The sequence below is a fragment of the Pelodiscus sinensis genome, chromosome Z, assembly GCF_052426305.1.
Source record: "Pelodiscus sinensis isolate ZL-2025 chromosome Z, ASM5242630v1, whole genome shotgun sequence".
Lineage (NCBI taxonomy): Eukaryota > Metazoa > Chordata > Testudines > Trionychidae > Pelodiscus > Pelodiscus sinensis.
Window position 1 is genome coordinate 27,987,759 of NC_143085.1, and position 25,782 is coordinate 28,013,540.

General features: G+C 48.2%; 1 protein-coding gene across 28 annotated transcripts in view; it reads left to right on the top strand.

The window, feature by feature from the left end:
• Nucleotides 1-25,782, top strand: part of NCOR2 (nuclear receptor corepressor 2) — a 511,248-nt gene that overhangs the window by 286,132 nt on the left and 199,334 nt on the right. For all 28 annotated transcript variants that reach the window (XM_075898492.2, XM_075898501.2, XM_075898481.2 and 25 more), the window contains one exon: nucleotides 1,234-1,286. In XM_075898492.2, coding sequence (XP_075754607.2) covers nucleotides 1,234-1,286 — 53 coding nt within the window. The remainder of the gene's footprint in view (nucleotides 1-1,233; nucleotides 1,287-25,782) is intronic.

The window sequence follows — 25,782 nt, forward strand, 5'->3', positions numbered from 1 at the left end:
GGAAGTTGGAATCCAGCCCTGCACCATACAGCTTGGGTCCAGCTGTGGTCAGAGCCAGCAAGGGACTGCTGGGCCGTGTGATGACCAAGTCTTTGTGACACATGTATTTCATGCCCCTAAACCATGGCTGTCACCCTCTCAGAAGGATTTACTCATGTCTCTGCTCTGGGAACGGCCCATAGGTGCTTGTGTGTTACTCACTAGTGCACACTTTACCCAAGTTATGCCTTGGGCATGACCACGAATAGTCAGGGCAACATTTTGGCAAATCCCCTGTCTCTAGGTGACAAGTGGCAGTGCTGGCAACGGTTAAGCGACTTGTCCAAGGTTGCAGAGTAAGTGTGTAAGAGCTAGGGATAGGGCACAGATCTCTTGATTCATCACTGCATGTTTCAGGAAGCACGAGCATGGGTGGCCTAGTGCGTAGGACTCTAGCTTGGCCCCCCTGGGTTCAGTTCCTTTTTCTATCACAGATTTCCTGTGTGACCCTGAACTGAGTCACAAAGTGTCTTGTCTGCAGTTCTCCATTGGTAACCTGAGGGTCACAGCACTGCCCAGCCTCCTGCGGGTGTCGTGCAAATAAGTACATTGAAAATTAATGTGCTCCGACCCAATGGTGATAGCCCTGAGACAGAGGAAATCCCAATGCAGCTGGAACCCTGAGGGTTCTGTCTCACTTGAGCGGCACCAGTATCTCACCCTCCCTGTGGCTGGCTCCTACAGAGGCTTGAGTAGACATAACAATTTGCAGCACACAGATTGTTTCCCCCCACCCCACTCTCCTATCCTCCCCCATGTCATATGTTGCAAGGTACACTACATTTTCAGTAAGTGAATAACAGTCAGTCACTCTCCCTCCAACCCCCACCCTTTCCTGTGCTGCGCTGCATGGTGTTTGTATGGATTACAGAGCAAATTGCTTGTTCTTAGCTGGCTCTGTTGAGTGCTGCCTGCCTCCCACGGGCTGATCTCGGCTGCACAGTGACTCAAGCAGTGTTGCAGTGTGTTCACAAAGAAGCAGCATCTACATAGTATTAAAAGAGAGGAACAGAGTGGGGTAGAGGGACAGTCAGAGACAGCATCAAGTCTGTAGCATTAGAGCAGAAGGGGCTATGCCGGCGTCTCTCTTTAGGAGCTGGAGGTCCAAGCTGCTACAGTAGCATTTCTGACAGGTTTAAGTTTCTAAATGTCAGACTGTACCATTTATGCCTTCATTTTTCTTATTTATTTCAGCCATTATACAACCAGCCTTCAGACACCAGGCAGTACCATGAAAACATTAAAATGTAAGTATGTGGCAATAAAGTCGATTTGAAATGTCAGGCCATGCATTAGGCTGGCGCAGAAGAGATACTAGTTTGCCCCGAGATCCCATTTCCCATTAAGGGTGGAAAGAAATAGCGTGTACCCTTTTAGTGATCTTGTGTTGCTGCTGTTGGTGCCCGGAGAATCAGAACGGCTTGAAAAGTACATCACTCAGGAGCAGAAAAGTTTGTGGGATGGTAAAGGTACAGTTTGGCTTGCGTAGTGGTGGTGGGGACACTGATATCTTCATGAAAGGGGGGTGTTTAAATGTCTTGGTTCAGCAAGATGGGCTGGTGCATTTTATATATGGGAGAATGTATTTTTTTAAAGGATGAAAGGAGGCAGAAGTTGAAGAGCTCAGGGGGTGTCAGTGGCTGCTTGCAGCCTTTTTGGTCAGCTGACAAAAACTGCTGTGGTGGTCAAAATGTGCATATCTGCAAATAATCTTTGGAGCCCAACGGGGGAGAGAGAATGTGTAATGCTAGTCCCTAAAAATAGCCTTCGTTCATCCTACTTCCCTCAGGTTTGTAATAAGACCCAGGACTGGAAAGAGCTTCAGATCAAATTTACAAAAGTAAAAGTTCAACTCAGAGCCTCTTGAATTGAGGATGCCCTTGGCAAACTGGGCTGAGTTGGGGAGGGGAGAAGGAAGATGTATCTGTACCAAGTACCATGTCAGAGTGTTTTGATGTACAGTATAGCTTTTCAAGAGCTTGCGCTGCGTAGTCACACCTCTCACTGTCTGTGTGGATTCTTATTTGAGCTCCGTTGTCTGATGGATGGCTTCAAGTCTAGGTATATTTCAGAATGAAATGCAGGACAGTTTTGTTTGACACATGCTGGGATGTGAAATTAACTGTCATCTTTTTGGGGTGTGTTTCCAGGAGGGATAGGATTGAAGTGAAAAGTTGGACAGGAAGGGCCTCTTCGCTAAAGGAGGCATATAAATGAACATTTAAGAATAACTGGTTATTGCTGAGAAATTTGCCAAGTTTTAATAATCCTGTAGTCAGTTACTTCTCTTTTAAACTGCAATCAATGATTTGATAAACAATTGGTATTTAGTGACTACAGTGAGTTACTGCAGATAGATTGACTATAACATATACACTTCTAGGTTTATTATAAATTGAAATTAAAAAGCTTCATATGTAGTCTAACAGATCTTGTCTGGGTTGAATTGATACAGAAGATTAATGTCAAACCTCTCACTTGTGCCTGTGAGGAGTACACCTGTTCTGGTATCAGGCATAACAACCAATTCCTGATTCTCAGTGGCTTTTCAGTGGAATGTTAATAGCCTCCAGGTGAGTTGAAGTGAAGGAGTTAACATACAGCATCTTTCTTGTTACAGGATTTAGGATTTAGTGACATATGTTATGAGCCTGATTTCTAGGCATTTAACTTGTGTTCATCTCTATGGTATCCATAAAGGGGTAGGATTATCCAGTGGTTAGAATAGTTGTCTGAGAATCAGGAAACCAGATTCATCTCCCTTTTTCATACCAGACTTCCTGCATGACCATAGGCCACTCAGATTAAAATGTTCAGAAGTACCTAAGTACATTTAGGAGCTGAAGCCCCATTTGAGTATTATCCTTTCTGAACATCAGTAGGGTTATGGGAAGGCCTGCAGTGCCTTTGCCTCATGAGGGTCCTGAGAGGATCACTACATCCCATTCGGTTAGGGGGTCAGACTGTGGGAATAGGTGTCATATAAGGGCCCTAGAGACAGAGAGCAGCAGAATGCTTCATAGGCATTAACAAATGAAGCATCTGCATGGGATAGGGAAATATCCATCTTTCACAGGTGGGGAAATTGAGGCACAGAAATTAAGTGCCTGAGATCATGCCTATATGCAGTGAATTATATGGGCCCATAGTGCCCATGCTCCACCAATATACAGAGCACGGTGGTCAGGCCTCTCCTCCAGCCTCACCAGATGCTCCCTACACCTCTCCTGGAGCATCCCTGCACCCTGGGCAGCAGCTGGCGGCTGCTCCCTGCCCCCCTCCGTCAGCCTCTGCCACAAGCTCCCCCGTTAACCTCCCACCTGGAAGAGCTCCACAGCAGTCATAACTTTCTCTGGAGAAAAGTGGCTCTTGATTCAAAGATGCTTTTGATATGCTCCATGCAGGTTCCAGAGTGGTGGAGGCAGAGGTGTTTGCAACTCTGCTGCCTCAGATGCCCTGCAACCTTTATGGGGCTGTCACGTTACTGGATTTTAAAGGGAGAAGCCAGATCACTGTTGCATCCATGTGTGGGGTGTGCCCCAAAAGTCTGTACCAAGGGGGTCATGTGGGGTGTCACGTGAAAGCTTATGTTCTACTGATTCTGTGTATGCTATTCATGCACTTATATAATGTCTATACGAGGAGTTATAATTATGTACTCTGTGTCAATGGTGGAAGGTTCTCTGTCTGAGGCAGAGCAATGGGCAAAGAGTGTTCAGCCAGTGGCTATGCTGATTAGCAAGGCTCCAGAGACAATAGATCTCTAAGAGCCAGAGACACACCTGAGGAATGTCTGGATATCTGCAAGCCAGCCAGAATAATGGTTGCTGCCTTGGGACACAAGGATAGGTCAATGGACCATGTGACTTGCAGTGACCTGCTCTGGCCAGGAAGATGCCAGGAGAGGTATATAAGAGCCATGTGGCACCCTCCATCAGGAGTGGCCTGAGGCTGGCTGCGGCAGCTGGTGCCCTAGGCGTAAGGTGCGATCAGCGCCCCCTCCTGCACGGCCGTCAATGGCCGTGATGTAATCACATACCCATCTCTGAACCCCTCACACTTTCCAGCACCATCACCTTGACCTTCCCCAGTATCTTCCCTAAGCCCCCCCACTTCTGTTCTGAATCCTGCACCTTCCCATGCCCTGCCCTGAACCTCTCCTCACCCCCCCAACCCTGACTCCTGCACCATCCTGAAAGACCCACACAATGCCAGGTAAGTCTTCTAGTTCCTGTTCATAATTTTCATCTGGCGTTCAGATGTTGGGAATCCCAACGCAGTGGGAGGAGAGTAAGGTGCTAGGGGAGATCCAGCTTGGAAAGGAGTATGCTACATGAAGGTCTCTGTTCCCTGAAAGTTCATGAAGGGTATGTCTACACTGCAAAGTTAATTCGAATTAAATTTGAAATAGCGGAGCCCTTAATTCGAATTTGGTAAACCTCATTCTACGAGGAGTAAAACCAAATTCAAAAAGCTATTTCAGATTAAGTGCTGTGTAGACCCTTAATTCGAAATAGGGGGCCTCCAGCCCTTCCCAGGGAGCCCTGGTGGCCACTCTGGGCACAGTCAGGAAAACTTACTCTCCTCTCTTCCAGCCCCAGAGCCATTAAAGAGGTAGACCCTGGCCACAGTGCCTGTGACAGCTCCAAGCCTGCCAGCCCAGAGCCAGCAGTGGCCACCAGGGCCCCAAATCATGAGCCAGCAAGCAACTGGCAGCCAGCCCTCTACTGCTCCCCAGGAGCAGTCTGCCAGCTCCCAGGAGCCTGACAGGGGCTGGAGAAAGTGGGCTCCTTCCCAGCCCAGGGTGGAGATCATGGACCTTATTCAGGTTGGGGGGGGGGGATGCCTCGAATGTCCATGATCTCCGCACTAGATGGAGCAACATGGCCGTCTATGAAGGATAGATGCCAGCCTGTCCTCCAAAGGCTACATGCGATCCCAGGAGCAGGTTTGCATGAAAATCAAGTTGGCCCGGTGAGACCCCCAACCCTGAGCTTCCCCTCCCCCTTTTTCCCCTTGCTTCCTCCTGCTAGCTCCCTCCTCCCAGGTTTCCCCTTCCCCTCTCTCTCACCCTCTGTCTTCCTTTCTCCCACCTCCTTTTCCCAGTCTCCCCAGAGGTTCATCCCCCACCCCAGTTTTGTTCAATAAACCCAGTTTCTATTTTTGAACATACATGTTTTTTATTTGACATCAGGAAGGGGGGCTAGGGAGGGGTAAGTGGAAGGGCGTGACAGAGGATGGGGCACGAGCTCCCGGAGGGGAGGACTGGGGAGGCTCTGAGGACTCCTCGGGGTGGACACTCTCCCTCAGGGCCTCCTGGATCCTGACAGTCCCCTGACGAACCCTCCAGATGGCAGACTGCAGCAAGCGCAGCTGGGCTGATGGCATTGACCCCACAATGCACCGGCATGCCCAGGGGCAGTTCTGGCTCCATGTGGCCGAGTGCTGTGGTGTCCCGAGTGCGGGCACTCAGGGCACTCCAAGACAGGACTGCTTTGCTGTCCCTCATTGAGATAGACAAGCAAACGAGGAACCCTGAGAACTGTCTGTCCAGGGTGGGGGTAGGGTCCCTTTAAGCACGGAGCTCAGTTAGCCTCAGGCAGCAACCCCACACACTAAGTCCTAACCTGATGCCCTGCTGGCACTGGTTCTGGCCAGCCTTAACTTTGGTTCAAGGTCCACTCAGTGTGGACGTGCTATTTTGAAATAGCAAAAGGCTATTCAAAATAGTTTTTGTGTATAGATGCGTTATTTCGAATGAGCTTAATTCGAATTAACTATTTTGAATTAAGTTAATTCAAAATAGCGCTGTAATGTAGACATACCCCTACGGCTCTGTAGCCTCAGAGGGATCTCTTCTCTCCTGCAGTGGGATGTTGTTGGTTGTTTTGGGATCAGAGTATTAAGCTGCCATCGAGCAGTGAGCTCCTTGCAGACCACTCCCTACACCTTCTGGCTCAAACACTTACTTGTTCTTCTTCGAGTGCTTGCTCATGTCCATTCTGATTAGGTGTGCGCGCGCCGCGTGCACGGATTCTGGAGCTTTTTTCCCTTAGCAGTACCCATAGGGCCAGCAGGGAGCCCCCTGGAGTGGCGCCGGTATACTGGTGCATATATACCCCTGCTGGCCCTCCCACCCCTCAGTTCCTTCTTACCACCCGTGACCATAGCTGGAGCGTGCTTCAGGCTATTGCCTATCTCTTAGCAGCTTATCTCTTATCCGTTGTATTATAGTTCGCAGTTGAAGTTTCTTTTCTAGTTAAGTAGTTGTTAAGTACTATAAATAGTTATTTAGATAAGGGAGCACTGGAACCCTCCCGCGAGGGGAGGGCATGCCATGGCCCCAGGGCTTCAAACCCTGTGCCTCCTGCTCCAAGCCTATGCCCTGCGGAGACCCTCATTCTAAATGCCTTAAGTGTCTGGGTGAGGCTCATCGAGCTGAAAGCTGCTCTATCTGCAAGAGCTTTAAACCCAGGACTAAGAAGGAGAGGGACTTCCGACTGAAACTCCTGCTAATGGAATCAGCACTGCAGCCTCAGGGCGAGGAGCGACCTCACTCCGCCCGCAGCGCACCGACAGTGGCACTGTCGGACAGCAGGGCACCGAGACGCAGATCGCCGTCACCGGTGCCGAGGGCCTCCAAGAGCTCGAGGGGTCGCTTGGCAGAGAGGAGTGCCCAGAAGGTGCACCCTAAGGAGGGGCACCTTTCTTCTAAGTCCTCTAGGAAGAGGCACAGCCTGGACAAGGGCAAGAGCCCTGGGCAGACAGTGGGGCTAGGAGAGGTCTGTGAGCCTTCCACCCCAGAGACCTTTGAGGCAGCCCGGGATCTCATCCACATGGCGGTGGATGAAGGGGAGGGCCCGGTACCGCAGGAGCGGACCGCGCCGGCACAGGCCTCTAGTGCCCCCCAGCAGGACAGGGCTGGGCCGTGGGACCCTCTGGGCGACGGGCAGGCCTCGGCCCAGCAGCAGCAGTTTCCCCCGGTTCCGGGACGAACACCGGCACCGACCCCGGGCCCGCTCCCCACGGCACCAGCAGCGACTCTGGGAGCGTGTGGGCTCACTACGCCGACGGCACCGGTGCAGGGTCCGGTGCCGCAGATGGCTCCATGGGCGGTGCAGGACCCCGCACCATATTACGCACCGCCTGCGGTGCCGCAACAGGCACCCCGCACGGCACCGACGCTGTTGCCGCTCCCGGCACCGATCCCTGCTTACTCCTTGGGGGCACAGCAGCAGAGCGCAGCACCGGTGCACATGACGGCACCAGAGGGGTACGCACCGGTCTATCAGATGCACCCGGGCGCGGTACCGCCACAGCAAAGGCCTCCACTCATGCCACCACCGGCACCGCGGGTAGTGCACAGGGGCAAGCCATCGGCCATGGCAGACCAACGTAGGGTGCAGTCTTCATCAGCGCCTCCATGGTTGGCATCAGAGTACTCTTCGGAGTCGGAGGCTGAGTCAGTGGTTTCGACCGGGCCCTCATATAGGTCGCGGCCTCGCCATAGGTCCCGCTCGTCGGTCAGATCATCTCACCGGGATCCGATGGTCCAGCAGCAGTCGCAGGGGCAACCCCAGTGGGCTTTCTGGACGCCCTGGGCATACCATCAGGCCCAGGGGCCTCCCCCTTCGGGGCTGGCAGTGGGGTCATCCTGAAGAAGTAGCACCCCATCTGCCACCCCCTTGACAGCCCCCCCGCCTGGAAGTGGCTCGCCCATGGCTTCGGGGCCGAGACCCCCGGTGATTGGTCAGGGGGAACCTGGGGCACAGTTGACCAAGGAGGCAATCCCCTCAAGGGACTTCTCGTCATCCTCACCAGACGAGGCCCTGGCCAACCCCGCACCTCAGCCCCCCGTCCATGGACTCCAGGGCGCACCAGGAGCTGCTTCAGAGGCTGGTGGTCAACCTTGCGGTCCAGCACGAGGAGGTTCACGAGGACTTAGATCCGATGGTGGACATCATAGCGGCAGCGGGCCCTGGTCGAGTGGCGCTCCCACTGAATAAAACAGTGGACAAGCTGTCTAAAACCCTGTGGCAGACGCCGGCCTCTATTGCACCGACCCAGAAGGGGGTCGAGTGATGATACTATGTACCCCAGGAGGGGCATGAGTATCTATTTACCCACCCGGCTCCGGGATCCATAGTGGTTCAGGCCGCTGGGCAGAAGGAGCGCCAAGGGCCTCCAGGCCCCACTCCGAAGGCAAAGGAGCCTAGGAGATTGGACCTGCTCGGCTAGAAGGCCTATGCCACAGGGGGCCTCCAGCTACGTATAACTAACCAGCAACTGATGCTGGGGCGTTATGCTTTTAATATGTGGGCATCCACGCAAAAATTTGCCAGCCAGCTTCCTCCCGAATCCCGCCAGGAGTTCGGGGCCTTGACGGAAGAGGGACAAGCAGTGGCGTGTACCTCTCTCCAGGCGGCCTTGGACGCAGCCGATTCAGCAGCCCGCACCATGGCCACAGGGGTGGTGATGAGGCGTAGTGCCTGGCTGCAGGTGTCTGGCATCCCACCCAAGGTGCAGACTACTATCCAGGACCTGCCCTTTGAGGGGCTGGCCTTATTTTCAGAGCAGACTGACTCCAAGCTGCATAGCCTGAAAGACTCAAGGGCAACCCTGAAGTCGCTAGGGATACATACCCCGGCACCTCAGAGGCGTTCTTTCCAGGCCAGGCCCTACCCTAGAAGGGGGCAGAACAACGAAAGGGGTCGCAGGAGAGGCCGCAACAATGGCCGCCCTGACCTTTTCAGGGGCAGGCGTAGGGGGCCTCGGTCAGACTCCGAGAGAAGCTCAGGGCCGTCCCCCGGTCCCCAAGCCAAGCCCTCTTTTTGAAGGTACGCCAGAGAGCAGAGTACCAGTAGCGCCTATCTGTCCGCCCTTTGGGGACCGTCTTTCCCTATTTTTCCAGGGATGGTTAAAGATCACGTCGGACCGTTGGGTCCTAGACCTGGTGAAGCAGGGATATACTATCCCCTTCCTTTCTTACCCTGCCTCCCATCCCCCAGCCTCGTCCCTTTTCAGGGACCCCTCTCACGAGATGCTCCTTCGGCACGAGGTGTCCAACCTGTTGATGCTAGGGGCCATAGAAAGGGTACCTCCAAACGTAAGGGGAAAGGGTTTCTACTTCCGCTACTTCCTGGTACCCAAGGCGAAAGGGGGCATGCGTCCCATACTAGACCTCCGAAACCTGAACACCTTTATAAGGAAGATGAAGTTCAGGATGCTGACACTAGCCCGCATCATCCCATCGCTCAGAAAGGGGGACTGGTACGCTGCTCTCGATTTAAAAGATGCGTACTTCCACATTTCAATTTTTCCAAGTCACAGAAAATTCCTCCGGTTCACGGTGGGGCAGGATCATTTTCAGTTTACGGTCCTCCCCTTTGGACTGTGTACGGCCCCGAGGGTCTTTACCAAATGTATGACCGTGGTAGCCGCATTCCTGAGGCGGCACAAGGTCCAGGTGTTCCCATATTTGGACGACTGGCTCATAAAGGGCAAGTCTCGAGAACAGGTACTGGACCATGTCTCGAGGGCCAGAGCTCTGTTCGAGGGCCTCGGCCTCCTCATAAACGAGGCCAAATCACTGCTGGAGCCCACGCAAGTCATAGACTTTGTGGGGGTCCATCTGGACTCGCCTATGGGCAAGGCGTCCCTGCCGAGAGACAGATTTTCAACCATTCAATCGCTGGTAGTGGGGCTGCAGGAGTTCCCGACTACGACGGCGAGGACCTGCATGAGGCTGCTAGGCCACATGGCGGCGGGCACTTACGTGGTCCAACATGCCAGGCCACGCATGCGCCCATTGCAGGGGTGGCTCAAGGTAGAGCACAACCCCTTGTGATCGCCGCTGGATGCGGTGGTAACTATCCCCCAGGACGTCCTGCGCTCACTGGACTGGTGGAAGGACGAGAGCACGGTGTGTGCCGGGGTCCAATTCGCCAAGCCGTCCCCGTCGGAGCAGCTGGTCACGGACGCCTCGGACGTGGGATGGGGTGCTCATCTGGGCAACCTCAGGACACAAGGTATGTGGTCGGCAGAGGAGGCTTGCCTCCATATACATATCAAGGAGCTGCGGGCGGTCAGGTTGGCCTGCAGGGCGTTCCTTCCCCACTTACAGAACAGAGTGGTGGCGGTGCTGACAGACAACACTACGGCCATGTTCTATATCAACAAACAGGGTGGGGCGCGTTCCTCTCCCCTGTGCCAGGAAGCCCTAGAGCTATGGGAACTGTGTATAGCCCACAGCATTTCTCTGGAGGCGTCTCACCTCCCAGGAACGGGCTGGCAGACAGGCTCAGCCGTTCAGTCCAGGCGCACGAGTGGGTGCTAAGGGGGGATGTACTCCACGAGGTCTTCCAGAGGTGGGGGTTTCCCCGCCTGGACCTGTTCGCGACTCCGAGCAACGCCAAGTGCGGAGAGTTCTGTTCGTACATGGGGCACGGGCAGGGCTCTCGGGGAGATGCGCTGCAGGTCAGCTGGCCCAGGGGCCTACTCTATGCCTTCCCCCCGTTCCCTCTGATCCACGACACACTCCTCAGAGTACAGAGGTTCAGGGCTCGGGCCATCCTGATAGCGCCAGTATGGCCTCGACAGTACTGGTTCACCACCTTGCTGTATCTGACTGTGGAGGGCCCGCTCAGGCTACCCCTAGTGCCAGATCTAATCACTCAGAGCTGCGAGGCCGGGGTGGCACTCCACCCGAGCCTTCCATCTCTCCACCTAGCAGCGTGGCTCCTCAGTGGCTCTCAGTGACGGAGCGAGCCTGCTCTAGAGATGTCCAGGAGGTCCTCTTGGAAAGTAGGAAGCCGTCCACTAGAGCTCTCTACGAGGCTAAGTGGAGGAGGTTTACTTCCTGGCTGGGGGGCAGGATGCTCGCTCCAGGTGAAGGGGCGGTTCCGACTGTCCTGGAATTCCTTCTCCACCTGCGGAAACAGGGCCTGGCCACAGCCTCCCTAAGGGTGTACCTGGCGGCCATTGCGGCCTTCCACACTGGGGGGGCCAAAGGTCTATCTTTGCCAACCCCTTGGTTAAAAGGTTTCTAAAGGGAGTCGACAGGTTGATGTCATATGAGAGGCCTCCGGTACCAGCATGGGACCTTAACCTGGTCCTGACTGCCCTTATGAAGCCCCCGTTCGAGCCCCTAGCTTCATGCTCCCTGACACATCTATCTTACAAGGTAGCTTTCCTTGTGGCCATTACCTTGGCCAGGCGGGTGTCTGAGCTTAAGGCTCTCACCTCAGAACCACCTTACACGGTGTTTTTTAAAGACAAAGTGAGGTTACGTCCACACCCGGGATTTCTTCCCAAGGTGGTCTCACACTTCCACATGTCCCAGGATATTTACCTGCCAGTGTTTTATATAGATAGGACACGAGAGTTTCGTAAGTCAAATCAACTGTTTATTTCAGTGGCAGAAAGGATGTATAGTCAGCCAGTCTCAACGCAGCGTATATCCCCGTGGATTACTTCCTGTATTCAACGTCGGCGGCATTCCTGGCCTGCGTGCCGATCCTGGAGATCTGCAGGGCAGCAACCTGGTCATCAGTGCACACCTTTGCAGAGCATTATGCAATCACGCAGCTGGCCAGGGAGGATGCTGCTGTCGGGACGGCAGTTCTGTGTTCTGCAGAATAATAAAATAATAGTTAGTCACCTTCCGACCCCGCCTCCGGAGGGGGGACACGGCTAGGGACTCACCTAATCAGAATGGACATGAGCAAGCACTCGAAGAAGAAGAAGAGGTTACTTACCTCGTAACTGTAGTTCTTCGAGATGTGTTGCTCATGTCCATTCTGCATCCCACCCACCTCCCCATGTCGGAAGGAGCCAGCAAGAAGGAACTGAGGGGTGGGAGGGCCAGCAGGGGTATATATGCACCGGTATACCGGCGCCACTCCAGGGGGCTCCCTGCTGGCCCCATGGGTACTGCTAAGGGAAAAAAGCTCCGGAATCCGTGCACGCAGCGCGCGCTCACCTAATCAGAATGGACATGAGCAACACATCTCGAAGAACTACAGTTACGAGGTAAGTAACCTCTTCTTCTGAGCTCATCACAAGTCCAGAACCTCAAATGCTTTCGTTGTGTCAGGTTCAGTGTTCTTGTCTATGAGTATTTTTCTTTGGTTTGTTGTTTTGTTTTGTTTCTGTTTTTTTGCCACCATTTAAACACCGTTGTCGTGGGTTTGTAGAAAGCTATCACAAGCAACGTATCTAAAGTGACAAAGTCAAATTGATAGCTAGTCAGCTGTGAAAAGAATGAGTTAAAAGTACTTCCAGCTATTACACCTGTCTCTGAGACTCCCTGCCAATTTCTGTGGTTTTACAATCCCATTTTCCTAGTATTTAAATGATTTCCTCTCCCTTCTTGCTTTGTAAAAGAGCCATGCACTGGGGAAAGTAACAAGATGCCTGCACAGGGGAATAGTGAAACTGATGATTAAATACAAAGTGCCGTCAAACACACAAAGTTAAATACACGCAGAAAAGAAAACGGTCTTCTCTGATCTGTTATTCTTTGTCATCTTAAAGATTACTGATAGCCATTGTGGGTAATATATTTCCAGGTAGCAGTGTGCAGGTTTTGCTGTTAACTGTTCTTTTTATGTATCCTTTAATGAGCATTTTTTGACTGTGGGTTTGATTGTCCTGATTGCTTATAGTGTTTCAGTAGGCCAAAGGATGGAAGAATGGAGTTTATGCTCAGCGATTTGTTCAGGAAAAATATGGGAAATAAACCTTAAAATTTAAATTTAAATTGTCAGTCCCCTCCATTCTGGCCTATCACAGAAACCTCCCAATTAGCCATTTCAGCTTGTTATTGATGCTAGCGAAGGCACTTCTGGATCTAGGTCAACAGAAAGCCCTGAAGCCTCTGTTCCAAATGCACTCTTTTTGATAGTGGTCATATCTGGAAGCTCTCTTGTTTTCTAGACTGTCTTGGTTTACATATTTGCTTTTTTACCAGTAGTTGAATGTGTAGGGGAATTGGCAGGCAGCATTCTTCCTGATCTTCCTGTGTCCATCCCTGGAGTTAAGGGGCACTGTGGGGCTGGAAATGAGATAGAAAACCAAGCCCCCAAGCCACCTCAGGTTCTTGGATCTTAGGCCACGTTTTGCAAGAATAAAGGAAGTGAAGCTGCTGCATCTTGACCAAATTCATTTTGGATGCTGCTGGTATCCTCACTACAGTTCTCTTGCGGTTTCAGTTGGAGACTTTCTTCTTCCCTCCCTGCTGCTCTTCAGATTTACTAACCAAAACCAGCGGCCATCTTCCACTCCAGAGGTGGCTAAATTATATAGGGAGGTGAAGCAATCCACACAGAAAAGTTCTCAGGGAGAGTTCTTCAGCATGAAAGACATGATACAGTTGGAAGGTCTCTTTACAGAGCTACGGCCAGTTCCCTCCAACTGAAGTACAATGGAGTTGTCCATTCCTGTGAGCAACTTCGCTTCAAGCCTCTGCAAGGTTCTCTATAACTAGACTTGCTGCTGGCCAATGCAGGGAAATAATCTGGGATGCCATTCTCTTTAACTTTCAACAGGTTAATTGGTTAATGTACTATGAACACAGTTTCTTCTCTTTTGATATTTACATCTCTACACCAAATGCTGTGAATGAGCCACTTCCACCTTGACTTGATTAGCCTCATTAACACAGAATATGTACCCCTGACTCTGTACTTCCACTCCAGTTCATCTGATGAAGTGGGAATTACCCACAAAAGCTTATGTCTGAATAAATCTGTTAGTGCTGATCTACACTAGGGATTTATTTCAAAACAACCCCCCTTATTTCGAAATAACAAGCGGAGTGTCCACACTATGAAGCCCATTATTTCAAAATAAAGAAGCTGGTTATTTTGAAATAATAACTCCTGCTTTCCTTGGGGGAAATAAACTTATTTCGAAACAGTTATTTCATGAGTTATTATTTAGAATTTAGTTATTGCGAAATAATTTCCTCGTGTAGACATGCCCTTCATCTCTAAGGTGTCACAGGATTCCTCATTTTTGTTTCAACAAGATTTCATTGTAAATGAGTTGTACTGTGTTACACAGGGTGTCCTTTTGTTTTTAACACATTTCATGCCTGGCTTTGCAAGGATAGTCTAGCACATTTTCCTCTTACTACGCAGATGATTTTTCGTTTATAGAGATTTTTATTTTGTTTGCCACCAGGCAAGTTGTTAGTTACACTGCTCCATGGAAGCCAATGGGTTTGCAGAGGAGTAAACTATAAAGCAGTATATTTCTCTCCCTCCTCCCCTTCTCTATAAAAATGTCCTTTGGATGACAACACTAGTTTAATTTAATTCTTATTGTTTGGTTTTCTTCTTCATTGGCGTAATTCACTTACTGTTAATAAAATAGACTTTATAGTTCTAGGGAGAGTTTATACCCTTCTTAAAATGTTACCAGTGTCTTTTATTTTCCTGGTCTTTTTCTTTGTACAGTTATTAATTTCATGCCCCAGTTCATTCCAGTGTTTGCAGTTTTGAAAGCTTTTAAGTCTTATTTAACTGCTTTGCTATGTTCTGTTCTCCTTCTGCTTGGGTCCATTTTGCTTCACCTATGCAGACTTCAGAGCAAGGACAGTACACTTTGTATGCTACATCAGCTTTGTGATCTCAGGCACTTTCAAGCAGTTTGTGCCTAAGACTGTTGACCTACCTTTGTAATGTTTACAAAATGCTGGGGGAATGTTTTTCAGATGCTAAATATCTGATTTGTTAAAGGGAAATACCTGTCGCTCAGTCAATGGCACAGGAGATGTATGAAAGTGATAAACATTAAAATAGACACATTTTAATCAGATCTTGTATAAAGCCACAGAGGCCTTTCCCGTTGGCTCTGCAGCATCAGGCACTCGCTATTATTTCATCATTTAAAAACAACACCGAGAGCTCAACTTTTGAACACAGTGCTGACAGCCATCTTCATAACATAATGTCAGCCTGGAAATCATGTCAGCCTGGAAGGTTATTTGAAAGCTACTTAAAGCCCCCTGAATTGAGGCTTGGGGGAAAGAAAGCCCAGGAATTAGAATTACTCTATATAGAGTGGGCTGCAGAGCAGTCTTCCAGTCCTTGCTTCAGCACTTGCTGGAACCAGGCAAAAAACACAGAGACCTAGTTCTGCAGTGATTGCATGCAATGTTTCTGCCAATCTTTTCCATGCATATACAGAATAAAATGTTTATGTGCACCAATGCATGGTAAATATGCGCCACCAGGAGAAAGAAAAAACTAGCTGTGAGTGCTCTCTTAATCAGCTAGCTGGCATATGACTCTCTCCTGAACAGTTGCACAAGTGCTCAGCTTACAGGGAACACTGATTGCATGCAATCTGATCTGTGTTGAGTCTTTCTGTTTTAGTTTTGTGCTAGATTTCAGACCGTTGGGACCGTATAAGAGTTTGTACCTTTTGTATCACCTTTGCAATGTTCTCTGACTACAAGCATCCCAGGATTGAACCTCCTTTCTACTAAACGTATCTGGAAGAATAAGATAGCTACATCAGCAGGATCAGTTACTTGCTCTCCGCTGGGAGATACTATTCTCCGGGGGAACCTTCACTTTGACTGCAATACACTCTCATCCAGTCAGCCATGAAAAATAGCCCACCAGGACTTTTCCCCTTGAAAAAACAAGTTTATTTCATGGTCTGTACTTTGGAGCAAAATATAGGCCACCTCTGAGCCCTTTAGGACCTGAGGAGCTGAAATCAGAGCATCAAACTAGAGCTGTATCAGGCTTTATTTTCTGTTTGGAGATCTTCACAAGTCACTCCTTTGGGCTCAGTTTATCTAAATATTCAGTCCATTGGTTTTGATGGCTTTGGTGTAAAATGTTCAAAACTGGGTCAATGCTCTCTTGAAACACTTCCAAGTATATTGGAGAGCCTAGACCGAGTTCAGAGTCTGCAGTTGAAAGGGGGGCCAAAATGTTGCATGATTGGGGCTTCTCACACCTCAGGTGCTATCCCAACAGCCCTCTTGGGTATTGTGTGAACGGTGATGGGCTTATTTTGTTAAGCATAGCTAACTGATTTGAAATAATTGCTGCTTCATGGTTTAGAACCTAATGCAGAGCAGGAAGGCTCAAACTTTCCTAAGGGGTTAATGATTTGTGGGGGCTGGGTTTCAGGTGACCTCCTGGAGCCATGGCTGAGCAATGTTTCAACTGGGGCTCCAAAATCTCTACTTAACAAGTTTGAAAATTTGAATATTTTTTTATCAGTTTGCCTCTGGCAGCACAGCAAAATCCTGACATTTAACACACATGCTTTTGCAGACTTTTCCACACTAATTTATTCCTTTTTGGGTTCTTCTTGTAGTAGTTACAGACATTTACCTCATCAAAAATTTACCTCACAGCCTCCCCTCATCCCCTTTCAAGGTCTTTCATCCTTTTCCTGTGTGCTTGGGCTAGTGCAGAAATATTAACTTGTGATGAATTATTAAATGATGGAGAAACACATTCCAGCCCACAGCTTGTTGTTCCTGATAAGCCTGGTGCTTCCTTTGTATGGAATACCTTGCACCAGCCAGCACTGTGACAAACAGAATGGGCTTCAGGAGAAGACAAAGTGGGGAACAGCTGGGTGTCTTTTATGACTGGAAAAGCTGCTGCTGAAGAACTACAGTGAAGGTTGCACTTGTTTGATTTTTGTTTCCCACCCAAAGGTAGAAAGAGGACATCAGTTAATCTCCAGGTTTGACATAAAGAACACTGTTATGGCTAGGACACCTGCCAAAGGAAGTTGTTTAGGTGTGTTAAGTGGGAACATGAAAAACAGGATTGGCTGACAGGCTGGGGAATAAACACTGTGGTGTGCAGCGAGTTACACTCGAGAGCCTCCAAGGTCCTCAACACCTGGGCTACCACCATGTCTGTTACCGCGTTCCCTCATCACTGTGGGTAGGGGGGATGTGTAAATTAACAGAAAAAGTGACACTGGATAATATAACCTCTCTTTTCCACCCCAGAGGTTTATAAATGTTATATATGAAGCACTTCATTGTGATTAGGGTGTGTGACCTGACCTTGGGTAAACAGGGACATGCTCTGCCTGGCAATATGGTCACTTGCTGCAACTCCTCTCAGAGTAGGAGCAAGGAAATGAATGAGTGAATGTCACGCACAATTTCTCATGCACCTTCCACCCTCTCTCTGTCTGTGAGCATCCCTCACAGCTTTATAGGTTTAAGAGTAGCCCGTTTCCACACTCTGACATCTAAACCTGTGAGGTGCAGCATAGTAGGGAACCGAATGTGTCGGTACCATGCAAGTGCTGCATCTGATGTGACTGAGTACCAAAAGGAACTGTGACAGCAGCAGAAAGGCTTACATGCCAGGAGGAAGCAAACCAGCAGATCCTTAACATACAAACTATTCCCTTTCCTTTGGCTGCTAGTTAGTTTTGATCTCGGAGTGTCTCCATCTTGCAGCATCCAGCAATTGAAGAGCCTAAACTCACTGGTAATAGTGGTTCAGTTCAAGTCATCATCAGGCTTTTGTCCATGTCCCTTGTCTGCACAACAAATGTTGCTGTATAATTCGTCTGCCAGAAGTTAATTCCCCCTCTCTCATGTGCATCTTGGCAGGCTTGATCCCTCCCTCTGTTTATAGTGACTGTTTGGTGAAAAGGTTCCTGTGTAATTAAACACCTGAGATCAGTTTTGATCAAACAAAATTCCTCTGTCTCTTGTGCTGGCTCAAACTTCAGTGCGGGCGGATTTGGCCAGATCGATACAGTATACTCAGGCCTGTTTATCTCTGCAATTCTTATCACAAGAGTTTGATGTGTACATATGTGTGTGTGTGTACACACAACACATTAAAGTTACTCTAGCCAAGTAATTCATGTGTGTGGGCTTAGGCCAAATAACTCAAAAGTCAGGCTTATGTGTTCCCTCCTCCGCGGGCTCTGTTGTAAAAGCCAGAAATGAAAACAATCACATACCAAGCAAATTAAGGTGAAGGCATACACTTTAACTGAGCTTCTTTGCTGCCCTTGGTTTGCTTAGACTCTTAAGAGTCAAAGAGTTGGGTTTTTTTTAGAAACTATAGATAGGACCCTACCAAATTCATGGTGCATTTTGGTCACATTCACAGTTATAATTTTTTAAAAACGGTAAATGTAATAATTGCAGGAGCTTCAGGGGGTAGCCAAGTTAGTCTGTTACAGAAAAAAACCCAGCAAATGCTCTTGGGCTGTACCCATGAAAGCTCACGATACCATCTACATGTTTGGTTAGTCTATAAAGTGCTACCACTTATTACAATTGTTGTAATAATTTCAGGTATTTAAATCTGAAATATCACAGTGCTGTAATTGTAGGGGTCCTTGACCAGTGTTCCCTCAAAATTGAGTGGCAGCACAGCTTCACACGTGGTTAATCAGCCCTGCCAAGTCAGTCAGCTCCATGCACAGATTCCTGCAACTCTGACTGGATAGGGCTGGTCCTTCATCTGTGAAATTGTGCTGGCACGTATCTTAGACGGAACGCTGGTCCTGACCCAGGAAGAAATTGTGTGAGGGTCCCAAGGTTATTGTAGGAGTGGTTGTGGCACTGCTACTCTTGCTTTTATGCAGCTGTTCAGAGCAGCATTGCTTTCAGAGCTGGGCAGCTGGAGAGCGTTCTGAAAGTAGAACGACTGCCAGCAGCAACACAGAAATAAGGATGGCCTGGTGTGATATTGCCGCCCTTACTTCCTCGCTGGGCCTCAGAGCTGGGGCGTCAGTCAGCAACTGCCATTTTCTGGCCACCCAGCTATGAAAGCAGCAGTAAGAGTGACAGGAGTAGGTATTGCCACCCTTACTGCTGCTGCTGGAGTGCTGCCTTCGCATCTGGGCATCCAGCCAATATTACAAACACTGCTCTCCAGTTGCCCAGCCTTGAAGGCAGCGTAGAATTAAGGGTGGCAATACCAAGACTCTCCTAAAATAACCTGTGACTCTCTTGCAACTCCTTTTTGGGTCAGGACCCTCTATTGGAGAAATGTTGGTGTCCTTTGACCCTGAATGGTACAGGGTAAAAGCACACAAGGCCAGATTTCAGAGGAGGACACAAGGTTTCACCCTCCATTATGCATTTTGCATGGCTGTGAATTTGGCCGGCCTACTGATTATGGGACCAGTTGTACAACACCTTCTCATTAATAAAAGTAATCAATTTGAAATTAGTGGGGCTACTTGGGTAAGGATTACTCATGAGAAAAAATTGGAGAACAGTGCCATAAATTATGGATGAGGTGTTTTGAATCCTGTTTTTTTTAATAGGTTGTGGTTCCTGCCCCAACCTCATTCATGATGAAAACTGGGCGTTTTTATTTTTCAACATCAGTTTCCTCCTCCCATCCCTCAGACAAGCAGGCTCAAGTGGAATGAAGCTGTTACAGACCCTCACACATTCTCTCCTTGGTTTTGTTGTCTTGGTGCAGGCTGCATAGCTGGGCAATATCGGATTTCAGACCAGGAAATCAATACCAGTATTTCCATAGAGTAACATGTCCCTTGCAGTTCTGCCACGCCGTAGAAGAGGGGTGTCCATGCTATGTGACACAGATAGCTGTGCCTGGCTTTTACTAGGGATGTTAGATAGCGGGTAATTCAATACTCATGTATCCGCATGAAATCTTTGTGGTTACACAACTGTTTGATTGTCCCCAGGTGTGGGGCTGGCAGCCAGTGCGCTTCCAGCCCCACTCCTGGGGAACCCCTTGTCACCGTGTGCTGTTGCCTCTGTATCAGCTGGTGGGCCCAGGCTCACTGCAGACAGAGGCTGCTTCATGGCAGCCTCCCCTGGTGCTGCCTCTGATAGAGGCAGCAGCACAGGGTGGGAGCAGTGGCACTGCAGAGCTGGTGCTGGGGGAAACTGGCTTTTAAGCCTGCTCCCCTTAGCACTGGTTCCTGCTCCTTCCTCCCTTGCTGCCTCTGATACATTGCACACCTGCAGCGAGTTTGCTCGGATGCTTGTCATTCTCGATAATCTAATGGAAAGGGTTTCTTGTTTGGGTTCACCAAAAACAAAAACCCCAAAGGGTCATAGAGTGATTTGAGATGAACAACAGGCTTGTGCTCTGGCAGATTTCTAATCATGAGTCTTTGGGCACTATTTCCATACCATGTACCCAAGGGCGGCCATGAGCTGTATTTTAAACACTCTCTTGTTGCTTATTTCACATCCCTTGCCCTGTTCTTTTTCACTTTTTTTTTTGGTTCTGAAGCAGACTGGGGAGAGTTGCATTTTTAGGGATCTCAAATATCTCCCTTCCTTGCTTCACAATCAGCCAGATTTTCAAAGACTGAGTAGGGAGCTCATTATGAGCTAACCTCTGTACAAATCATTTGTAAAAGATCTCTTTCCAGCACAGCTGCACCTCAGAATCAAAATCACATTTTGGCAGGATTCCCCACGCTCAAGCTGTAGCATAGCTTTCAAAAGAAACTATCAAGATTAGCTTCATACCTTCATCCATTTCCCCCCCCCCCCACACACACTTTGAATTTTCCAGATCTTTTAAGACCTCTCTGCCCTATGACATAATTCCTGAGGATTGATGCCCCAGAAGGGGACAGTGTTTTGCAAGGATGACCTTCCTAAAGTGCTGCTACAAGTACTGTGTGCCTCTCCAGCTGTTACAGAGAACAGCCTTTCCTGTCACTGGCTGCACAGCGGGAATTTTGCTGCAATGTTTGATTTGTCCTAGGAGCAGAACATGCGCTCCTCAGACATGTGCCCTGAATTAACCTCTCTGCAAATGGTTTCCTAAGTAACAGCGGTGTATGTAGCAAGATAAACTGTGAAGCATATTTATATTTAGCAAGAGCGTATTAACCTTTGAAGGCTTGACCTTAACAGGAAAGGTAAAACAGCAAAAACATTTAGAGTATGTTTTAAAAAAAACCCTTCCGTTAGTTGATTACTTCAGTTCTGCTAATGATAAACATGCACTTGCTTTCAAGACATTTCCAGGCCTTACAGCTGCAGAGCTATTAAGCCCTTGCCTGCATTACTATTCTCAAGGTCAGACATAATGCAGAGCTCAAGACTACTGTCAGCTTTATAAGAGACTCTAAATTTTCTCATTTACTCTCCTATCTGCTGATGAGTTTCAAGGCAGCTCTAGCAGCAGTGTCTTCAGAATGCCTGAATTGCTCTTGGAGGGCTGCCACAACTGTCTGGTCTTCCTTGTGAAGGAGGAGTACTGATTAGCTGTGTTGTCTGGACCAGCAGTGGAGGGTGAGACACATATGAAGGTTCTGCCCTCTCCTTTTGAATTTCTGAGTGCTGCAACTCACTTGTTGCAAGGTGTACTGTAAATAGCAAAAAGCCACAGAACTTCTCCTTTGGCCTTCCAACTTTATAGGTGTGAGGCAAAGCTTAAAGGGATCCTCTTCTGTTGAAATTGATTTCCATGCCAATCTTTAAAGTGACACCAGTGAGCCCCATCCTGGGATCAGTGACAGTTGCAATTCTCATTGACTTTCCCATTGGAGGTGAAATTGGGTCTCAGGCCCGGATTGATTAAAACTGAAATAATATTAGCAATCTAGAGCCTGTTTCACCCTTGCATTTACTCCAGTTTTATGTCAGTGCAGCTCTGTGGACTTAGTGTAGTTGTGCTGCCTGGTGCTAGACTGATGAGTCAAACCCCCAGTTGCTTTTCCCGCTTAGAAGTTGAAAATGTTTATACTGCTTAGAAGTTGAAAATGTGTTAGTCAGTTTTTCTTTTGTTTCTGGCCACCTTTACTTTCATTTCTCCTGCAGAGTTTTGAATCAGCATTGCCAACCCCAAACTTTCAAAAATCACCATCAGGCTCTCTTTACTTCCAGATTTTAAACTATTTGGGTTCTTTTTATTTGCCTTCTAGCATTTGAGCCTTTAGAGCTCACTTTTCTAACCTTTTTGCTACAACCAGGACATGTTGTTCTCTTTAATTTAAAATGGAAATGCTCACAATCACCTGTTTCCAAGAGCTGGGGCTTGATGTAAAGCGGCAAATATCCTGAGACGAGTGATGAAATGCTGAGGATTGGCAACATGGTTTTTCAGACAACTTGTTTCCACCTGAAATAAAAAATGAGAATGTGTCTCTGGGGTTTAGCTTCCTATCGAAGCTTGTTCATATCAGAATCTGTATGGTGACAATAAGAAGCCAAGAATTTCTTCAGAGGATCAAGGAAAGAACATTCAAGAGTGGCCAGTGAAGCAAGCAACTTTCTCTCTGGAAATCCTGATATTTTGGAGCCCTTGAAATTATGTTGGATCTGGCTGCATTTTAGCTTGACTCCGTCTGAGCTGTAGTATGTTGGAAAAGAAACATGGCCTAGTGCCTCTTGGGTTCTTGTCTCTGGCTCTTTTAGGGACTCTGCATGATATTGGGCAAAGTCATTTCACCTCTGCCTCAGTTTCCCCAACTTAAAAAAGCAGAGAGAATACCTTTATCTTTCTACTAGTGGATGTTAAGTTAAGGGTATGTGGACTGGATAAATGGATGGTAAGATGGATAGAAAGCTGGCTAGAAGGCCGTGCCCAGCGGGTAGCGATCAACGGCTCGATGTCAGGATGGCAGTTAGTTTCTAGCAGAGTGCCCCAAGTTTCGGTTCTCGGACCGGTTTTGTTTGATATCTTTATTAACGACCTGGATGAGGGGATGGATTGTACCCTCAGCAAGTTTGCAGACGACACTAAGCTGGGGGGAGAGGTAGATACGCTTGAGGGCAGAGATAGGGTCCAGAGTGACTTAGACAAATTGGACCAACTAGCTAAGTAGTAGTTCTGCAGAAAAGGACCTGGGGGTTATAGTGGATGAGAAGCTGGATATGAGTCAACAGTGTGCCCTTGTAGCCAAGAAGGCTAATGGCATATTAGGGTGCATTAGCAGGAGCATTGCCAGCAGATCCAGAGAAGTGATTATTCCCCTTTATTCGGCTCTGGTGAGGCCACATCTGGAGTGTTGTGTCCAGTTCTGGGGCCCCCACTACAAAAAGGATGTGGACACATTAGAGAGAGTCCAGCGGAGGGCAACCAAAATGATTAGCGGTCTGGACCACATGACCTATGAGGAGAGGCTGAGGGAGTTGGGTCTGTTTAGTCTGCAGAAGCAAAGTGGGGGGAGGGGGAGATTTGATAACAGCCTTCAGCTTCCTGAAGGGAGGTTCCAAAGAGGATGGAGAGAGGCTGTTTTCAGTAGTGACAGATGGCAGAACAAGGAGCAATGGTCTCAAGTTGTGGTGGGAGAGGTCCAGGTTGGATATTAGGAAAAACTATTTCACTAGGAGGGTGGTGAAGCACTGAAATGGGTTACCTAGGGAAGTAGTGGAGTCTCCATCCCTAGAGGTGTTTAAGTCTCAGCTTGACAAAGCCCTGGCTGGGTTGATTTAGTTGGGATTGGTCCTGCCTAGAGCAGAGGGCTGGACCTGATGATCTTCTGAGGTCTCTTCCAACTCTATGGTTCTATGATTCTATGGTGAGGTTTATTTCAACAACTAGATTCAAAACACTTTGAGATCCTTTGAAGGAATGTGCTGTAGATGTTGGTTAAAAGGTCTAATGGGATGGGCTCTGCTCATTGTAAGGCAGGCTGAAATAATAGTGGGGCCTTTGCAAACATATAGTAAAAAAAAACCAACAACCTTGTGTTTCCCCCCCAAAGCAGCCCCTCTTCTGTGATCAGCACTATGTCTATGTGTATACGTATGTAATCATCATCATAATTAATAAAAAGGACCCAGTCTGATATACAGTACTAGCCCCTGTTCAAAAATTATTCTAGATTCAGGCAGTTGTGGTCCACAGGGACACACAAGCCTTATGCTGATATTAATTCTACTGAAGAGATCGCTGCCCATAATTGGCCCTGTGTGGCGGTTTCAGGCTGAGCTTTTTACTTTCAGAAGGCTCAAGCTGGGAATGTCTGAATCTAATTCAGGCAGTTAGCTGCTATTTTCTATTTGAATGAGGAGGTTGCAGATGCTGCTTGCAAGTACTTGGAAATCAAATGCTATTTTTACATCAAAGCCTTGAAAGCAAAGTCAAGGAAAATGAGAATGTAGTACAGCATAACCACTGTTCTGGGGTCTGGCATTCATTGAACACCACATTGTAACTAAATAAACAGGGAAACCAGAATATTACATTATTACTCAGAGCACGAGTCAAGCCAGAGTTGTGTGCATTCCGCTTAATGATAATCCAAGCAGAGTCTATTGGGGGAAGCCCAATCACATATTGCTGGGAACAAGGGTTGACTTTAACCCACATCCCATTATTATTTGAGTAGCATTTTGCAGACAGGTTTAAGAATGGTCCTTGCCCCCAAAGAGTTTACAGTCTGGGAAGAAAATTTATAGATGCCAGAAGAGGAATTGACAACAGTCAAAGCAAATGTGGGTGATAAAACTGGGAAGGATAGAATATCCCTTAGGAGGACCATGGAGGGGGAGGAGGGAGAATGCAATTAACATCATCCCTTCTCCAGAAAGTAAATCCAGCTGTGTACACTCTGTATAATGATGACCTCTTCTTTTCCATCCAGCCATCCATCCTGGCTGGCTATCTCATGGTCTGCTCCCTTTGATTTGGAGAAATGCTGCTCTCTCTCGAGGGTCAGATTATGCCCAGTTACTGTAGGTGCAGGTGCAAGAGTGCACACTGTGTATTGTGGGTCCCTGCATAGCCATAAACCCTTTTTAAAACCAAGCCCATCCACTCTTCTTCTCTGGCCTGTATTTTTTCCCAGGCAAGAGAAGAGGGAGCGAGAGCCAGACTGAGAGCTATGGGTGGTGTATTCAGGGTGTGTGATGTGCAGCTCTGCCTTAATTGGAATGAAAGGCTTCTTTGCAAACTCACACTCATACCTGATCTTGGTTCTTTGCCAAAAGTTTCTGTTGCAGTAATGACTAGCAATGAGAATGAACGGTCCTGCAGCACCTTAGAAACTAACAAAAAATGTAGATGGTATCTTGGGCTTTTGTGGGCTCAACCCACTTCTTCAGATGAATGGAGCAAGGGGTCCAGAGGAATAATTAAGTAGCTGGAAAAGAGGGAAAATGGGGAGGGAGAGAGAAAGGGAAAGAAAAAAAACCAACCTTGTCAATTAAAATGTTACTACTGAATGAGGCTATAAATGCCCAATATTTAGCATTTGATGTCATTACGGTGTTGAATATAATAGCCCATCCAGTTCATGTCTTTGGTCAAACTTTGGTCAAATGTGTCAGATTTGTAAATGAAGGCAAATTCTGCAGCTTCTCACTCCAGATGGTTTTTGAAATTGCTTTGTAATAGTATAGCCACTTTTAGATCCATTAATGAGTGCCTGTGATGAGGTTCAGCCAGTATTTCACAGGTTTCTGCGAGCCCCCATATTGCTCCATTGTTGGGATGGGGATTTTCTATTCTACATGGCATTTTGGACCTTTTAAAGGGTCTAAGAAGTGTGTTGGTAAAAGTGTAGATGAGTTTTCTCCATATGGGTTACTTTATCCTTAGTAGTTGCTGTTGAAGTCCTGATCCTGTACAGTGCTCAGTAGCTCCTGCAAGATGCTAAACTCACTAGTTGATTTGCTTGATGCTTTGCAGGACGGGGCATCAAGAGAGTAAAAGGGGTGAGAGATTTCCTTGCATCCAGGATTTCCTTGAAATCAACACTTCAGACCTGCTACTTCCAATAAATTGGATCCTGTAGGTAGAATAGCCAGCCCCCTGTGCATGTGCTGGCTAGTCA